Source organism: Camelus bactrianus, chromosome 10, assembly GCF_048773025.1.
Source record: "Camelus bactrianus isolate YW-2024 breed Bactrian camel chromosome 10, ASM4877302v1, whole genome shotgun sequence".
Taxonomy (NCBI): Eukaryota; Metazoa; Chordata; class Mammalia; order Artiodactyla; family Camelidae; genus Camelus; species Camelus bactrianus.
In genome coordinates, this window is record NC_133548.1 from 59,697,362 (window position 1) to 59,716,675 (window position 19,314).

Genomic DNA, 19,314 nt, shown 5'->3' on the forward strand with positions numbered 1-19,314 from the left:
TAAGGCTAGTGCTTAGAGCTGTTAACAAGCATAAAGGTAAAAATTCATTTGTCCTCCCAGTGTATTTTTTTCATTACTCTTGATTTGTTCTCTGAACAGAGAAAAGTTGTGAATTCCCTTAACTGCGGGTAATTTTGAATTCAGGGCTATATAGGACACTGGCGTTCTTAAGTTAGTGGAAATTTCCAAGTAGCCCAGTTAATAGGAAGAGAAAAAAATTTTTTTCACAATCAAAAGTACAGAAAACCAAAAATAAAGTCAAAAGAGGAACCTGTCAGTACATCATTTTCTCAAGTCACTGACAAGATGAGGGATCAGTTTAAAAGCAATTAATCTATCAAAGCCCTCTGTTTTTAAATTGCCCATGTCTGTACAAATCATCTTTATAACATTCAAACAATATGGAATATTGGAGACAATAATACCTTTTACCAAGCAGCAAGAAAATCATGACAAAGAATCTGGCTTTAGAAAGTCTGGTTTCCTTCCACTGAATTATTATCTCATCACTAATCAATCTTATCGATTGGGAAGTGAGTGGAATTAAACTTTTCTTTCAACCTTCTCCTAATGAACTTTTAAAAACATCGTATTAAAGCAGTTATCACATTGTATTTTAATGTTTTGCTTGTAGTTCCTGCTAAACTGTAGTCTCTAGGACGAGGACCATGCGGTGTTAGTCTTTACATCCTCAGCCGTTAAACAAAAATTCCTGACATGTTAGATGTGTAACACAGCAGGAGCAACCATGGGCCAGGCCCTCAATAATCAACACTTGACATGCAGCATTCACTTAATCCTCTCCAATAAGGATACGAAACCTGTTTCATGATAGAATAAATTTTAATCCTCTCTTAACCTCTACCCTTTAAATTGACTTTCCATTCACATCTCAATTACCTTCAAATTTCTCTCATTTCCAAAGAAACCCTCTCCAGAAAAGAAAAGGTAGGGGAGGATTTCACAACCCACACTTTCTCCAGAGTCAGAGTCAGATGAGACCTCTGGTGTCAGAGGAAGGACAGGAACCCTGCTGACTGCTGCTGTAAGACCTACTCAGAGCTCCATACATTCAGAACACTTTGCAAGAATTCAGCGAGGATGAACTGAAGGGTTGGTGATGAATGCGGAGAAGTGGGAGAGGCTGATTATCACTGGATTTTTAGGAAAGAGGAAGCACAATTTATCTTTGGGTGTTATTAATTTATAATCCCCTCAGGAGACACTAATCAGAATGTTTCCAGACAGCAAATACTACGTCCACTTTACAGTAACAGATCAGTCATGTGTACTATAATTGTCTTCAAAGTGAGCTTAGAAGTAATGAACATGAGTATTGTATAAATGATTTTCCAATCATTATTGGCTAAAATTTAGAACAATAAGATAATTTGCTATCAAGTGTATTAGAGGAAGAGTTATTAAATCTACTCATACTGTATCCGATTTCTGAAAACAACTGGTAAAATGCAATTACGGTGATAATTTTGGTAAACCTGGGCTCTGGGCTCTGACTCCAGGCCGCCATTCAGGAAGCTGGGTTAATACTTACTCTCACATGTCCTATCCTCACGTAAAGTTAATTAAAAGGTCCTTACACAGCTCAAAAAATCTTCTTTACTGGAAAAAAATTAAAGGTTCCATTTCTGGACTCCTCTAGTAATTTAAAGACTAAATGATGGGGGAGTGGCAGGGGGTAGCATGGGAGGGCAGGTAGTAAAGAAGGATTCCAGCCAACCACTTGCAGGCGGGAGACTAATTTTATTTGCATGCAAATCTTTGTTTTTACAGGAGTCTCTCTGACTCCAAGGGCAAGTGAGCTTGGCTTACATAGCACTCTAATTTCACTAGCTCCCTGGAACATATACTGAGAAAGATACTGAAGAAATGCTGAGTTCAGCTGGAGAGATTCTCTATTGCCATAGTCTGTCATGGATACAAAAGGAAGAAGTGAGTATTCCTATTTCTTTACTAAAGTGGATCATGCCTATTTCATCTCTGTATCCCCAGAATCTACCTGAGAGGCTGGCACACAGTAAATGTTCAATAAATATTTCAAAATGAATTAATTTTTAAAAAATCAGATTTTTTTTTTTTTACCTTGGTTTCGAACAGGGGAAACAAAATTGGTACCATGAACATTTCTCCAGTCCCAGGATGCTGGCAAATGTAAAGTCTTTTCCTGTATTTCAGCAGTTATTGGTGCAGGTTTCGGCCTACGATGGAAAGAGACATATTACATCATTATACAGTCTTTCCTTGGAGGATGATTTCCTAACTTCTAATTCCATGATTTCAACCACTTGGCTAACTAGGATGTAGATTTGGACCCCAAGAGCACTTGTCCATCAGTTTTTCAATGTGTCTCTTACACAATAATGTATCTATTATACAATGTGTGAATTATACAACTAAGTTATATAAATTATTCCTTTCTTTTTCAGAATCTAGTGATTTTTTTTCCCCTGTGAAATGATACTGGTTTTGTATGGTGCTGCTGCTATTTTTAGAATGCCTAACTAGCTGCCTTCTCTAACCTTTAACAGATTTTGACCAAGAAAACAGATGCTGGGAAATTGAAGATGGCCTACAAAGGATTTAAAGAAAAAAAGAGGAATTACTTATATGTGACCCAGGAGATGGGGATGATAGTAGAGTGGTTATAGAGGAGTGAAGCAGGCGCAGAAATAAAAAACCTAAACAAAAGTAGGCAGACTATCTCCATAAACAACAGACGAATCTGCTTCATCATGATACAACTACACCTTATACGACATGGTTGGAAAGTAAGACACACAAAGATGACTACAAATGGCTTCCACTTACTAGCTGTGTGACATTCGTCAAAGAACTTAACATCACAAAACTATGATCAACTTCTATTAAGATGGGTAATAATCATACCTACCTCAAAGGACTGTTAACGAAAATTAAATGTAATAATGATAACGAGTGCTTCAAACAGTGCCTGTGTCTGGTACGTCCTTAATAAATTATTAAGCTATTATGATGATAGCTACCAGAACCACCACCATCATTTAAGACTGAATATGATGCTGATACATTTAAGTGACCGTCTGGCAAAAAACAGGCAGTTTAAATGTTAAGTTCCTCCTTCCTAACATCCTCTGAGGCAGAGGGTTTGCCCACCAATGCACACACACACAAAACAAAAGCAACGTGACAACTGAAGCTCAATGGTGTGAAAATGGAGACAGCAAAAGAGGAGCCCGTGGTGGAGAAGTGAGAATTACAGACATCGTAGACACTATACATTATTGGCTCTTAATCACTTGGGTCTAGATTCCTTTAAGAATCTGGAAAAAGCTCTGAACTCAGAGAGATGTCCATAAACTGTAAGTTTTTCTGTAATTTCAGCAGTTTCACAGTTTCTAAACCTCAGGTTAAGAATCTCTGAGAGTTTCTATTACGTCACTGGATTCTTTCAACAAAACTAATTTATGTGCAGAAATGATACTGAAAACCAGGCAGCTGGACCACAATATCTGCTTCAACATTTCTTACTTCACTTAATTCTATCTCCTTATCTTAAACTTTCTATGGGGACTCAGTAGCCTTAAAAGCAGGGCTTTGTCAAGCCGGCCCTTCTCTAAAATCAAGGTTGGTTGGGTAGAGGGAGAAGAGATTCAAGCACAAAAGCGCCTTCAGAAACCTGGAACGTGACACGTGGCAGAACAATTGTGCCTGAGGTCAGATCCCCCAGACAGGAGCCAGGGTCTCTTAGGCTCGAGCACTGACGCCACCTCCTCCGGGTGCTCCTCTGCAATTACACTGAGCTGGTCTCAGCTTCCTGACTCATACAGACACAGGGTGGCTCTTCCACTTTGGTGAATCTGAAAAGGGACACAGTAAGTTCCCTTTCCCACCTGTGATGAACCAGACCCTCTCACAGACTAGTCGTTCCTTAGAATACGCTTTGAGGAACACTGTCTCAGGCAGTCCTGTGAGGCAAAGCGAGAATTATGAGAGGATACTATCCATTGGGCAGGAAAAAGCTCCATACAGTTTCACAGCTGAAAAATACCATATCATCAGGCCTGCTAGTCTGCAGATGAAAAAGTTAGCAATACATTTTAGTTAATCATTAATTGATCAGTCATCTGCTTCAACAATAAAATTTGAACCAAGAACTCCAAAGCTATCAGGGAAATACTCACTGTGTTCTCTGAATATTAGAAAATGCTTCCATGTATTAAGAGAAAAAATCTATCTGTTTAATGTATTGACTCCCACTAGCTTCTGATTGGCTTTCTTATCCTTCACTTAACATCAGTTTCTCCTGAAGCAAAGTATGGCATCACAAGCATATCCTTGGCCGTGTCACAAATACTAAGAGGCTATATGCTCTGCTAAACCCGGCTATAGTTTTGAGGGAATAAAAGAAATCTACCGAGTTCCTGACTACATAAATTCAAAGAATGGTATTTTCCCTGGGAAATACACCATGGGGTATGTAAGTTAAAGATGGGAAATACCACTGCTGGCTGAGGGTACTAGAGGTACATTGATAAATATGGAACATCTTCTGCTGAACTTAAAACAGAGAAAGGATTTTGAGATATTTTTTACAGGTCCAAATTTGACAGTTTTTATAGGCAAGGTCGGGGTACTTGAGGCAACGGAAGTGTTGTGAAAGGAGGTATGTGAAAGTTTTTGGTAACTGTCATATTGTTTGAAAGCAGGTCAAGGTAGTAAATATAGTCATGGTGAAATTTAGGTGGCTTTGATTACCACCAGGATAAATTTATTCATTAGACAACAGGCAGTCACCGAATCACAGCTGGGTAGAGGAAGATGAAATTGGCAGTATTTCATAGAATGGCTAAGAATGGGGACAGGGTGGGGAAGAAACCAAAGAGACAGAAGGCAGGAGGCTGACCCATAACACAGGACAGAGGCGACAAAGCTCTAAGCCAAAGTGTAGAAAATGGAAAGAGAATAACGGAAGTGGCAGATGCCGTGAAAGCAAAACCCATAAACAAGACTGATGTTCTCCACATCAGAGTATGTATGACTAGGAGAGGGAGACGGTCAGAGGAAAGATAACATAAAGAGTTTAAGTTGGGATGACCAGTAAAATAGTGAGCAACCCAGGGAGGGCTGGTTGGAAGGGAGGAGATCGAGCAACACAAACACCTTTGTTAGTGATAAAGAGATGTGCTTTATTACCTTGGGATTCTCCGGCCGTGGCCACCACTTCTCCTAATCATCTCTTTCAGGGTAAGAACCTCATACTCTCTGTATGCAGTCGCAGTCCAAGACTTCTGAATGGCGTTGATAGCTTTCACAAAGTTGTGGTTGTATTTGTAGAGCCTATTAGAATACCTGCCAACAAAAGTAAGACAGCTGCAGATTCACCCTTCGCGGATGTAAATAAGACTCCATTATAACAGGCACTCTAACGCTCCTGGCCTAGCTGGGAAGCGGTGTAATCTTTCAGGAAGGCAACTCGATATATCAATCTCTATATCTGTATTCATAGCCTAGAATTGGAATGTGTCCTGTGACAATAACAGTACAAGTGAACTAAGATGGATGTATAAGGATGTTCAGGGAAACACTTTTGTACTAGTGAGAGATTATGAACATCCAGAAACATTCTAAGATAAGGGATTGATTAAATAAATGATGGTACTTTGTTTACTATATAGTTTATTCAGTAAAAATGTCTGGAAGCTTATTTAGTGGCATAGAAGAATGTTCAAACGATATTAAACAAAAAAAGCAGACTATCAGAGGCGTTTAATTAATCAATCGTAGTGACAGCATACATATATATTTAAACCTTAAGTACACACAGCCATGGATGGTTATCTCTGAGTGGTGACATAGGATCTTCACCTGTCACCCACTCCCTACAATTTCTACAATGCACCTTTTAAACTCTGCAATAATACAAAAGGGGGGAGGACAGCAGAACCGTACGCAGCGGCAAGCATTATAACCACGAGGCAAAAAGAAAAAAAAATTGTTCCACATGGTTTATATCCTTGTTACTTAAGTTTGGCTTTGAGCCAGTAGTAGCAGCAGCACCTGGAAGCTTACTAGAAATGCAGGCTATGTACCCAACCCAAGCCACCTGAATCAGAATCTACATTTTTAACAAGATCCCCAGATGCTTCACAGTAACTTAAATCCTGCACTGGTTCCCTGATGCCAAATGCTTAGATACAGATGTGAACAAATCTAACGCACAAAGAGCATGTTTACAAAGCAAATAAACTGAGGGAGGTGATTATTCATTTAACTTAAACGTGTGTCCCACCTATGTGCCAGGTGATAGGAATGACAGAATTCACCATGCTATTTCTACTAAAAAAGGACTCTGTGGCTTAAGTGTGACTCACTACCCAAGACTTTCATTAATATTCAGTTATGCAAAGCAAGATACACCTAACGCAAGTAACATCTTAGGCATATTGTGGACTTTTCTTTCTCTTTTAATTTAGATGTTCACAGAGAGAATATTTTGATGAACCTGGGAGCACTGAAAACAGTAACAAAAATGTGCAACCACACTGACAGTGCTTTAATATTTTAATCCAAGTTCTTTCCCACTTGTAAAGTGTGGAGACAGAAAAGCACCTGTATAACACAGATTATAAAACTGTGTATCATACTTCTGACAACACTAACACAACAACAAAAACAAGTTACAGTTGTTTCTTTAGATACAAAATAAATTTTAAATTGTGAACATATATGTTGAAACATTCTCCACCAATGAGAATCACTATTTCATCAACTCTAAATATTTAAGAAGCACTAACTAGCCGTACTTTCCTTGCTTTATCATAACATCCAGCAAAACATCACGTGCTATGTGCAGTACAGTGACGACAAAGTAGGCCTTAAACACCATTACTTTTAGCGTTTAAGATCCAAGGAGATGAACAACAATGTATCTTACTATGGGAAGACAGATCATTAAGAGTGGAAAGAGACCTTAAAGGTAATTTAGTCCCAAATGCTGGTTTTACAAGTAAAGCAACACAGACCCTGAGGACTCCGGGTAGCAGCGTCTTCAGAAATGCGGCAATGTTTGAAGTACCAGGAAAGTACGTGGTACACAGTCTATCCTAAATGGTAGGGTGAAAAACGAACCGCTTCATAGGAAACGGGTTGCTCCAGGATCAAGTCAAGCCAAGCAATTCAAAAATAGAGGGGATGAGTTATTCTAAATCTTGGCGGGTACTTTCCAGACAAATGCAATTTGTCCTCTTTGAACTCATGTCCCCCTACTCTTTCCAGTGCGGTCATTCGCTGCCAGTGTGGCCTGGCTTTGGCGGCCTTGTCCATGTACACTCTCAGTGGATTCCACAACCAAATAAAACAGAAGAGTTGCTACCCATAATATTTATCTTTTCCTCCTAAACTAATAAAGTCTGAAATCTCTAGTGTGGTTCACGGTTACTTAAACAGGACCAAACCCAACAAAAACACTCACTGCATGTTCTAAGCTGAACTGCATCCTCCCCAAATTCACGTGTGCAAGTCCTAACCTCCCGCACCTCAGAATGTGGCTGTATCCGGAGACGGGCCTTTACAGAGGACATTAAGGTAAAGTGAGATCATATGGGTGGGCCCTAATCGTAGATGTCCGGTGTGTTCATAAGAAACAGAGATTAGGACACAGTTAGAAGGGTGACCGTGTGAGGACACAGTGAGAAGGCAGCCATCTGCAAGCCAGGGACAGAGGCCTCAGGAGAAACCTTGTTCTCTGACTTCAAGACTCCAGAGCTGGGAAAAAATTAATTTCTGTTGCTTAAGCCACTTAGTCTGTGGAACTTTGCTATGGCAGCTCCTGCAAACTAATACACTACATAAATACTAAGGACTTTAATTTCAGTTATTTATTGCCTTGTTTAAAATTTATGTACAATTAGCATCGCCTACATTTGTTGCAACATAAACAGATGTATCCACAAGTATTACGCAACATACTATTACATGGCAATAATAAAATACTTTTTCTGTATAAGTCACTGCAATTCGGTGGTCCTTTACATAAATATTCTTTAAAGCCATCACTGGTCCGTTACTTTTGGAGTGCTTTGAAAAAATACCTTCTCTCAGTTACATCCATGTATTTTTCCGGTAAAGTTGTGCATAACATGGCTTATGTGTCTAAGTCAAATAAATTTTATACAATCAAATTAAATTTTCCAAGAATTAATATAGACACATACTTACACACACTATAAAACAAGACTAAATTATCTTTCATTTATGACAACTCACTTTTCCTGGAGACTCCTCTCAAGGGGTGCTGTGTTCACGTTCACATTCTCAAAGGTGTTTCCCTCCTTCCTTCCAGTGAAACACGCCCAGTTCCGGCCCAGCACGTCATGCACCCACCCAGTCATGGTCTCGTGGCAGTAACTGGTTACCTTGCCGCCCTCTTCTTCATACTGCAATCAAGTAAGGTCAGGAAGAGCCAAGTCAATCGGTGTTTCTCGAGTCTGCTACCTGGTCACCTGTTCACAGTAAAAATACCCCTTTTTCGTTTCACCTTCGGGACCAGCCTCTGCCAACCAAAACAAAAACCTTGCCCTGAGAGGTTACATTTTGAGAATTATTCTAGAAAAGGAAGAGAAACAAGCTTTTCTGTGATTAGCATCATTGACCACCAAGCAAAATTTATACAGCAAAACACTTCTGGGGAATGAAAGGCAAGGGGAAAAAAACAAACCTAACATTTTTAGAGCATCTGCCTGAGTTACCTCATTTTATCCACACAGTAAGCCCACAAAGAGGCAGCGCCAAAGGCCCCATTTTACCAGCCAGTAAGTGGAGGCTCAGTTCAGCGAGGATAAATAGTTTGTATCTAATGTAACAGAGCTGTTAAGTGGCTGAAACTAAATTCTGCTCAGTTTGTCAGACTATTTCTGAGTTTTTCACTCAGAGAAGATGCACTCCAGCAAAATACAAGAATGAGTGGTGAAAATTTTCCATAGAATCAAACTTTTCTTCTGTCCACCTCCCAATTTATATTCTAAATCATAAGGGAGCTAAAGTAACCTGACTATGAAATACCCTCTCCACTTTCTGTCACTAATACAGCCCTTTGTCTTATTTCAATGTTAACACTGAAAAATAGCTACAGGTGACCCTGGAACAATGCAGGGGTTGAGGCGCCGACACCCCACAGTTGAAAGTCTATGTATAACTTTACAGTCAGCCCTTCTTATCTGGTTTTGCATCTGAGGAATCAACCAACCATGGATCCTATAGTACATATTTATTGAGGAGAAAAAAAAATCTGCATAGAAGTGGACCTGCTCAGTTCAAACCCATCTTGTTCAAGGGTCAGCTGTAACAAGTGATAGATCCAGGATGTGAACTCAGATGCTTTGGCTCCAGAGCCTAAAACCCCTTATGTTACAATATCTCCTCATGGAAGAGGGATACATTATCCAGAATGAGAGGGAAGAGTGTGGAAGGAAGAAAGGAAACAATGCACGCTAGGTTTCTTTAAGAAGGGACTTGAGTGCAATTTCAGGCATTGCCCTAATTTAATGGAATGGAAGCACAGAAGCAGTCAGAGACAACACAAACTGGCCCCGCAGGCAGCTGTGTCTGAGTGCTTCTCTTCACAGCAGCACACAGCAGGCTGGTTCTGGCCCCCGGCCTGTCCTTTGTGGACTCCTGATCCAATGTGAGGGGTACTACTTCACCTGTGTGCAGGGGTTGGCAAGTTTCTTTTTTAAGGGCCAGACAGTAAATATTTTAAGGCTTGCAGGTTATAAGGCCTCTGTGATAACCATTCAAGCCATTGCTATGTGGACAGGAATACATAAATGGGATTTATGTATACATACATAAAGGGAATACATAAATGAATAAACTACAGTGTGTTCTAATAAAACTTGACTTAATAAAACCCATGACAGATTAATCCCTGAGTTTAGATGGAAGTGTGGGCTAAACTACACTTAAAGGTAAAATTACCTTACTGCATCTGAATCTGAATTCAAATCATAGTTAGGCACAGAGGTAAAAATACACAGCCTCAGAATCCAAAGGAACCAGGTGAATCCTGGGACTCACTGCCTACTGAGCAACACAGGATAAGTTACTGGGGGCTACACATACATGCATTTTGCTTCCATCTTGGGGGTTCATGCTGCTGTGAAGCCCGTCTCCCTGCCTCTAGCCAAGAATCCCTGTTCTAGCCAGCGTCTGACTCACCACTCCTCAAATGCCTGCGAAAGCCTCAACTCGGGATAAGGAACACTGAGATACAGACCCAGGATCTGATCAAGCTGCAACGTTAGAGCATGCGTTATGTGAAAATATTAATCAAGTTTATAATTACGACGCTGAACTACATGGAACTGCGATTTTTATAGGTCAGAAATAATAGTGACCTCATATGGTGCAGGCAGGCCACACGGGGCTAAGCCACTGCTCCCCGCACCGCTGCTGTACTAGAAAGCGGTCGGGCAGACTTTGAGAGTTCTTCAGAGCTACCTCATAGAAATCGTCAAATACACACAAATGAAAAAAAAAAAAATGCTAGGACATGTTCTGTATAGAACAGAAAAGTTAAAAACAAAAATATCCTAAATGTTATTAGTTATTTTTATACTTGAACATTTAATAACACAAAGGAATTCTGTATAACATTTTAAATGATAAATACAAGTTATATAGGAAAGAGGTGAGCAACCTAGGCTGGGGAAGGCTGCTTGCTTTTATAAACAGCTTTACTGGAACACAGCCAGGCCTGCTTGTTTATAGTATCTTGTCTCTGGCCACTTTGATGCCAGCTCAGCAGAACTGAGGAGCAGCCAGAGACCAGGAGGCTCACAAAGGCTAAAACATTTCCTATCTAGCCCTATAAGAAAAAGTCTGCTGACCCCTCTATATACAAAATAATAATAATAATAATAATAATAATAATAAAACCTATGGTATATTAAGAGGGAAAAAACCACAAATTACAAGACAGTACTTAAATGGAATGCAAATAAGTAAAATTTTTACGAAATAATGACTTAAAAAATGGAAAGAAAGGTGAAATGGGTCTTTGGGTGGAATTTTCTTGGTTATTTACAAAATGGAGATAGATATGTAAATCTTGTGAAATGCATCACTTTAAAAAATATTCTTATTTCCTAAGAATGGGACTCATAGCCTAGAAGGGGACACCTACGAGGGATGGTCCAGATGTTGCCAGAGGCTGCTAACGCTGGTCGGACTGGGATTTTGATTCCATTCCCTGAAAAAAAACAATCATTTATATAACCTATTTTGTATTTCCTAAGCTCTTTCATTTAATTATCAAGTACGTATTGGTCACATATTTCCCAGGCATCAATCACGCTAGGTGCTAGACATGCATGCATATATGTATTGATGCAGCCCCAGACCTTAAGACGTTCAGAATTCAACAAAATAAATAAACATGTAATAATGTGGTTATTTACCTGAACCAAAATCATGGGTTCAGCAAGTTAACCGTGCTTGGAGAAGCCTGGGAAACTTCCCCATCTAAGCAGAAATTTAGACCACAGACGAAATGACTTTCCCAACGTACCAAAAGTGTTAGGGGCATTCAAGTTAGAAGAAATGGGCCCCAAGTTTCTTGTCAGTGTGGTTTTGTTCACCAAGATGGCACAACTGAGTCATAGTTAAAACCATGACGGTTAACACCAAATGAACTTCCCCTGTGAGGGAAAGGCTGACTTGTGATTTTGCTTGGAGGGGGAATCACTGGAGCATGACTGACTTGGCTGCAGTCCCCGACCACTTGTGTTTGTTCAGCACCTCTAGACCCTTTATCATCGATATTACAGAACTACGGGATCTTAACATTTATCTATCAGATCACACTTTATAAACATTTTACAGAGATGACTCATAAATCTTAGAAGTTCAAGAGAACATAAAGAAAATACAATCTCAGGGAACAACAACAAAAAGACCTAAAGGAGGTGGTCAAACTAGAATTTATAACCAAGGACTTCTAGAACCAAGCATTCTTCCCAACACCAGGCACCTCTTCTTCATACACTCTGTCTTCTCCACAAGATGCTAGAGAAGTAAAACACGCAGGTCAATTGCCAAAAGCACCAAGAGGAGACACTTAGAAACCATGCGAGAAGTGCTTAAAACCCCATTTGCAAAGCATTTGCTTCTATTTCATGTGAGCCTCACAATGATTCCTTGGGATGACAGGCATTATTTTATCTCATGGAAAAGAAAAGTGACTTTGCGAAGTTACATGGAGAAGAGAGACTTAAAATATGAGTTCAAAGGTTACAACAATCATTGCTTTATTCGCTGTTTCCCTTAAAAAAAAAAAGGCAGGGTGGTTGGAAATTAACTGACTCATGAGTCAGATCCAGATTGTTGCCTAAGATCCTTTTTTAAGGGCCACCTAAATTCTCCAGCAGCCCTAATGTTCATTTCCCACTGTTCAGGTACCTATGTTATCTTGGCTGGTTCAGTTTTTTGTTTTTTTTTTTTTGTTTTTTTTTTAACTATTTTTGGTTTTTGTTACAGGGCAGAGGTAAAGGACATGGTCTGTAGGCTTGACCAAGTAGACTGGATCCAGCTCGCTGCTTCCTGGCTGTGTGACCCTGAGTAAGTTACCTATCCACTCTGTATTTTATGTCCTCATCTGTAAAATCAGGATGGAGATAACAGACTCAGCCTCACAGGTTGTGTTTTATATATACTAACCCATTTAACTTTCACAGCGGACCTTGAGGGTTGCTCTTTCCATATAAGCACCATAAGAACAGGATTGTTTGTTTGTTCAGCCACTAGGACACTGGCACTAGGCAGCAAGTACTTACTGAATGAGTGAATAAATGAATACATAATAGAAAGAACAACAAACACCAAGTCCTATTTCAACAATAACACAAGATACTCAGAAAAAAAGTTGAAGTTTATAATTAATGGAAGTGTGATTCTTCCAAGATATCACAGAGACCCAAGTTCTGACTCCTGGTATTATTTCAGAAATGTTAAGTTTCCTCTCTATCGGTAGATTTAAGTTGACCTGAAAGTTCCAAAATATCCCTTCAAGCTTCCTACCTGCAGAGTCTTTACATCTGTAGATTTCTTATTTACTATTCATAAAGGCAGGTAGATAATTAATTTTGACATACTCCTTACTTATATAGAGTATTTATATATTCTAAGTAATACTAAATAATCCCAGAAAACTACAGCTGTCTTTGTTGTTGCAACTCAAGCAAATGTACTCAGAGATGGCCATCCACTTGTGTACCATTTCTTGTACATTAAATGGAAGGAATTATTTTCCATTGAAAATGTTTATTTTATATTATTCTGTAGTTTTCCTAACCTAAAATAATTTGGTCTTTTTGTAGAACCTGGAATCACCCTATGAAACATAGGAGAGGGCCACAATACTGTGCGGGACAGCTACAACTTAGTAGAACAGAGTATTTACCCCTCCAGAAGCCAAGTACTCAGTACCTTAACTTGAAAGGACCACACACTGTGCCCCTATTATTTTCTTGATTGAAATGTTCTCAAGGTATCTGTCATTTTACCTGCTATTGTAAAATATATCTTATGTGATTTCTGACATTATCACTGAATGAAAGGTTGAAGTTTTGCCCACACTATCCAGCTTGAAGTGTAGCCAAAATTTTTTTCTAAGAGTTTTCATTTGTCTTATTTATATAAACATCAGTCTCTCAATACTGGCTTGCACAGATGGGATAATTTAAGTCTCTATTCATTTATGCCAATTTCTATTGCACCGAGTAGATAATTTCATAAAATTTGAAGAAACTCCAAATGCTAGCACTTAAGTTTAGAAAACCACTAGGATTCAATAACCATCCATTTGCTTCTTAAAAATTACCACTGGGTTGCCAAACATTCTCCAAACTGCCCTTCTTCAATTTCCCACTCATGTTATCAATTATGCAATTCCATTCAATTACCTGGTAATATTAACCAATTAAAAAAAGAGAAAAGATTGGGATATTTTAAAACTTCAGTTATTTATCTTGGATCTCTTTCTCAACTGTCTTTGACATTGGGGGTGGGGGAAATCATGTACACCTTTTGTTCCATTGTCTTCCTGATTATACTTAGCAAATATTTGAACATTTCTTTTATGTAGTGCACTGGCTATGAGAAAAATACAGTTTAGTGAGAGAGACTTTGCCCTTTAAATCCCTGTACTGTCACTTATTTATGTAACCTTGAGCAAGTCACAACTAGGGAGCCTCCATTTCTTCATCTGATAATGAGAATGATGTCTGCTTCATGGAGTCCTACCAAGGAGAAAGAGGACATTGAAGTTTGAAGAGTTTAAACAGTTATTAAACACTAAACAAGTAACAATATAAACACTACCATCTGTTACCATGGGGGATACAAAGTTGTTTAAGACTTCATTCATGCCATCAAAGAACTTATATTCTAGCCCAAACTGTCAAATGAGCAATTGATAATGGAGTCTATCCTGTCAACCAGTGGTTTCCAAAACGAGAAAATGACCTATTAAGATAATAGAAATAAAATCTTATAATTTCTACTTGTATTTGTAATATAGAAATAAAGTAAAAACCAACTTCCACTATCATTTAGTAGGCAAAGCAGCATTGACACCCCACTCAGCTCCAAAGTTAGATGTTCACCTGCTCCATGCAGTGTGCTGCCGATGCAATGGTTAGGACACAGCATACTCCCTTCTACACAAGCCTGCTTAAATTCACTTGTGCACTTATCTGATTTAATTAAGCTAACTCACACAAGTTGAACAAGTGGCTTAAAATAACACTTGCAAAGAAACCACATTTGCAAAAACTAATGATGAAAATACAAGAAAACATAAGAAAATGACAAAGCTTGCATTTGCCCTATTCCTGGTAAGTGAGCCATCAGCCAGGTTAAAAAATAAGTTTTGAAAACAGGTGTTTTGAAACAGTTCTATCACTGTGGTATTCACTCTTTAATCTTTTTATCAGTAAGGCAACAGGTTTCAATTAAAATTTGCCCATTAAGTTGTCATCATCCCTAACACCAAACACTAAACCTGTGACACTTTCATACTTTTAACAAAACTATGTCAAAACTACTAAAATTCTTTATTTAAAAGATGTTAATTAGAAAATTATTTCCATATTTTGAAAATTGACAGTAATGAAAATTTTCAGTAACGAAATCCTTATGCTGCTTTTGTAAACAAAAATCATGAAAATGAAGCATACTTTTATATTGTTTTGAAAGAATGTCATCACAAAATACAATTTGGCAGGACACATTTTGTGACAATAAATAAATATTATTTAATCATTTAATATTATTTCATATGTTTGATAGCAAACATATTAATATTGCAGTGCAGGTATATAGTTTTTTAAATGTACCCATAAAGACTGTGGAATACATAATAAATTTGGACATCTATCTAGGTCTAATCCATCAAACTCCTTCACTATTTCAGAAAAGAGCACCTTGCATGAACTTAAATGATTTAATTATATACTTTATATGTAGGCAGGTTCTATTCCAGGAGTACTGTGGAACAAAGAATGTTTATTCAATTTTTTGCCCTTTGTTTACTGTATATGTCTGCATAAGTGCAGACTGACCGCTTCCCTCTGCTGTTGGGTCTGCCTAATGAAGCCATTAGGTGGTGACCAAGAAGAACAAGGCACCTTGTACTAAACTGATATTTTGCCAACTCATCCAAGAGTGTCACATCTTTCCCTGGAAACAAACTTCCCTATGTCAGTTTCAAAGATTAGTTCCAGTTTTCTGCCTAACTAGATTTAACTATTTATTTTAAAAATTGAATTTTAATGAATCATGGAACTGAGGAAATTGCTGCAGTGGCTGCAACAAAATAGCTTCCAGCATGTTAGTGAAGGAATCGGCAATTAGCCTTACATGTGAAAATGGAGGGTCATAAATGTATTTCCGGTGCTGAAAAGATACTCAGTTTAAACCAAAATATGTTTCAGAACTAGTTAAGAAAAGAGCAATTTAACAGTCAACAAGGTAGCCAAAGCCCCTTGGCTCATTCCTCACTTACTCATAAACTCTTCAACTGTGAGGATGGAAGAAACGTTAGGGCTCATCTGCTCCAGCCTGTGGCTGGTGCTTCTCACTGCACTTCATAGGGCATAACCCTCAACATCCCAGGCCAGTTCGAGTCCTTGGTTGCCCAGGCACTGGGGAACCACAGCAGTCACAGATATAGCTCGCTACTTCCCCTGACAGCTAAGTTAGTTTTGAGTAATTCTGAAAGTTAGAAGTTTCCTATTTTTAACTTTGAGCCCTATCTTAGCCTGTACAGCCTCACACAAAAATGAAATGTAAATAAATAAGCAGAATAAAATTAAAAATTCTCATCTCATCTGTTTGTTCTACAAAGTCATTTAACAAACCTGGCCTGAGGTCCACCATAGCCTCTCCAGACACAAAGGTAACAAAACTGTCAGAAGCACATCAATGAAACAACAGAGCAACACAATGATAAATTATCCAGCTTTCTTTCTTTTACAAACATTTATTGAAGGCCTATTATTTATCACATATTGTGCTATACATAGGGAATAAAATGGTCAGTAATACAGAGTTGACCCCTGCCTTCACGGGGTTTAGAGACCAGAGGGAAGGACAAACAGGCAATTACAACAGAGAATGCTAACAGTAATCTACTATGGGGCCTTCTGACACACATATCTGCAATTTTGTACCCAAGTCTGCTCTTCCACAATCAAAACAAACATTTAGACGCAAAGTTACTCAAGGAAACAGGAAAACAAAGCACTTTAGTAGGGGTGATTATAAATTTCGTATTAAATATATTCTTATAAAACAAATATATGTATGTATATGCATGACTGAGACATTGTGCTATACACCAGAAATTGACACATTGTAACTGACTGTACTTCAGTAAAAAAATATATATATTCTTTTACACATTGGTTGCTTTGTCAATATTAACATTCTGATGGTTTGAAAATACACAACTCTTCTAGAACTCTGGAGGCAGGTTACCAGATTTTTTTTAGAACAGAGAACTAAAAAATACAAACATATCACTATTCCTGATTTGTGTTTCTAGAGTCCTAATAGAATTAATCCTGTGTAAGCTGGTATTACTTCTGAAAAGTCTTTGAGAAGACAAGAGAAATATGGATAATTTTCCAAACTAAAGTTCCAAGATAAAGTTGTATGTGCTTTAAGTAAAGATATACAAGGAGGTATACACATTTTCATCTGGAAGAAGATGACATACTGTCAAATGGTTCCATTTACAGCAGAGTTAGTACTACCAGGGCAGAGAGACCTGCAAAGCACAACCGGAACCAAAATACTGGCATCCTTCCCACTAACAGAGGAAGCTGGGAATTTCACAGAGGTGGCATCAAAGTCCTGAGTGATAAAGAATTATCAGGATGGAAGAAAGTATCCAGGTAGTAGTTGGATGCACTTCATTTCTATAAGAAATAAGCTTCCTAGAACAGCAGACCAGCATCTCTCAAATGATACAAAAAATTATATGAACCAATAAAGTAATGATGACAACCTACTATCTAGATGAAGAATCCTCCAGGCAAGGAGGAATTCAAGGGATCCAGGAGAAAAGTCCTCCCAGAAGACAGGGTTTAGGTGAAGCTGCACATTTTCCTTTACAAAGGCTGATACTAATCAGCTTTAAACAACTGAGGAGGAAACGTGTCCGCTGTTTAGCAGGAAAGAGCTAAACGATAGCAATCAGTTGGAACAACAGAGTAATGACGAAAAGTCAACTTGGCAAGGGTACTTCATTTGAAGTTGACAAAGCTCTCCTTCCAACTTGGGGCACTAGAAAGGGAAGGAGAAACTAAATTTCTGTCTTGAATAAAGGGATCCTGGCTAAGAAGGTGAGTAGCCTCATTTGGAAGGAAACCTAAGTTTCAAGCCAATTCTTCTCTGAAAATTTCAACAGGAGCCAATGCAGTACATTGAACTAACACTTGTGATGCTTATAGACTGGGATTCACCAGAAAAATCTACCCAAATGTGCCTTCAGATACCAATACGTCTTTGTGAAACAGGCTTGACAAAGAGTCTACATCATTTTACAATTAGAAACTGTGTGAGCTTAAGTTTCAGACTGTATGAGACTAATTTTCCCTCTCAGTAGAATGAAGCTAGTAATATCCACCTTATAGGATTTTTGAAAGGTAAAGTATGTCACATTTTTAGCACAAGGCTGGCATGTCGTCAAAAAAAAAAACCACACACACAAAAAATGTATTAATCATACCATCTTTCTGAACAGCGGTACTGCAGGCCTGTGACCTGCAAAAAGAGAGCCTTCAGCAGTCTGGCTTATCTCAGATAGCCTCCTCCTCTAAACATGCCCCCCGGGGACCGCCTTCTCACGCATGACCTATCTGTGCATCTCAAGATACCCTGAAGCCTTCTTTTCTTTCCATATTAGGTGCTGGGGATCCTCAAGGTAATTAGAGAAAGAGAAGGCACTAGGGAAGATGATTTAACTGTGAGTAAAACTTGCACGGTGAACACAATAAAACAAATAACTCAAATCCTTGCAAAAGTCATTTCAGCAGAAGAGTATTCAAAAGGCAGGGGGAAGAAACTCATGCTGTGTACTGTTCCTTTTATTCAAGGGCTGAGTGGTGAAGCCCCCTAAGACTTCCAGATTATTTTCCTTTTTTTTTCCTGCGTAGTCTTTAGTTGTTCACATTCCAACATGGTGGTTGCTGCTTTCCAGGGACATGTTCAGGAGGGCAGCTGCCTTGGAGGTAGGTTACCAGGTCTCCTCTGCATTTTACATGCACACAAAGACTCCAGAAGGGGCCGCAGCTGCTAGAGGCCTCTGCTAGCTGTTAGAGGTAGGTAGGTCCACTGCGGCATGCTGCTCTCTGCCTCTTAGCCCCAAAGTCTGCTTTTGGCTGTGGTTTTAAAAGAGCCCCTCAACAGATGCTCTATTTAATAACTAAAAGACAATAAAAACTAGAGTTACAAGCCAACAAGGATCATACTGTCTCTTAAAAATAGTTAATCATATTAATTTCTTTAAGTATATATTAAAAAAAAAAACCCCAGTACTTAGTATTTGAGATGCTGGCATTTTTTTTTCAATACTATTTAAGACATTCACAAAAAGCTGCCATTCTCAAAAGCTGAATGCTTAAGCAACACGTATTGCGCATGCAGCCAACATGATCAAGAAGCACATGCAGATGCATTTTAAACTAAATGCTACTGTACAAAACTAATATAGTTTTGAAATGTACTTAAGGAACAGGCTAATCTAGCAACCTAGAC

At 38.6% G+C, this 19,314-nt stretch overlaps 1 protein-coding gene and 1 non-coding gene across 3 annotated transcripts in view; one reads left to right on the forward strand and one right to left on the reverse strand.

Annotated features, from left to right (window-relative positions):
• LOC123613792 (uncharacterized) overlaps positions 1-4,599 on the forward strand; it is a 43,194-nt gene extending 38,595 nt beyond the window's left edge. The window contains exons 2-3 of the transcript XR_006721211.2: positions 1,852-1,950; positions 2,547-4,599. This is a non-coding gene — a transcript (uncharacterized LOC123613792). The remainder of the gene's footprint in view (positions 1-1,851; positions 1,951-2,546) is intronic.
• Positions 1-19,314, reverse strand: part of CTSC (cathepsin C) — a 33,758-nt gene that overhangs the window by 5,949 nt on the left and 8,495 nt on the right. Inside the window, exons 3-5 of one of the 2 annotated variants that reach the window (XM_010973378.3) lie at positions 8,263-8,432; positions 5,191-5,346; positions 2,101-2,216 (exon numbers count right to left, since the gene is read on the reverse strand). In XM_010973378.3, the coding sequence (XP_010971680.1) occupies positions 2,101-2,216; positions 5,191-5,346; positions 8,263-8,432 (442 nt within the window). Of the gene's footprint in view, positions 1-2,100; positions 2,217-5,190; positions 5,347-8,262; positions 8,433-16,501; positions 18,983-19,314 lie in introns of those variants that run through there. The other variant, XM_010973379.3, reaches the window with a different exon arrangement.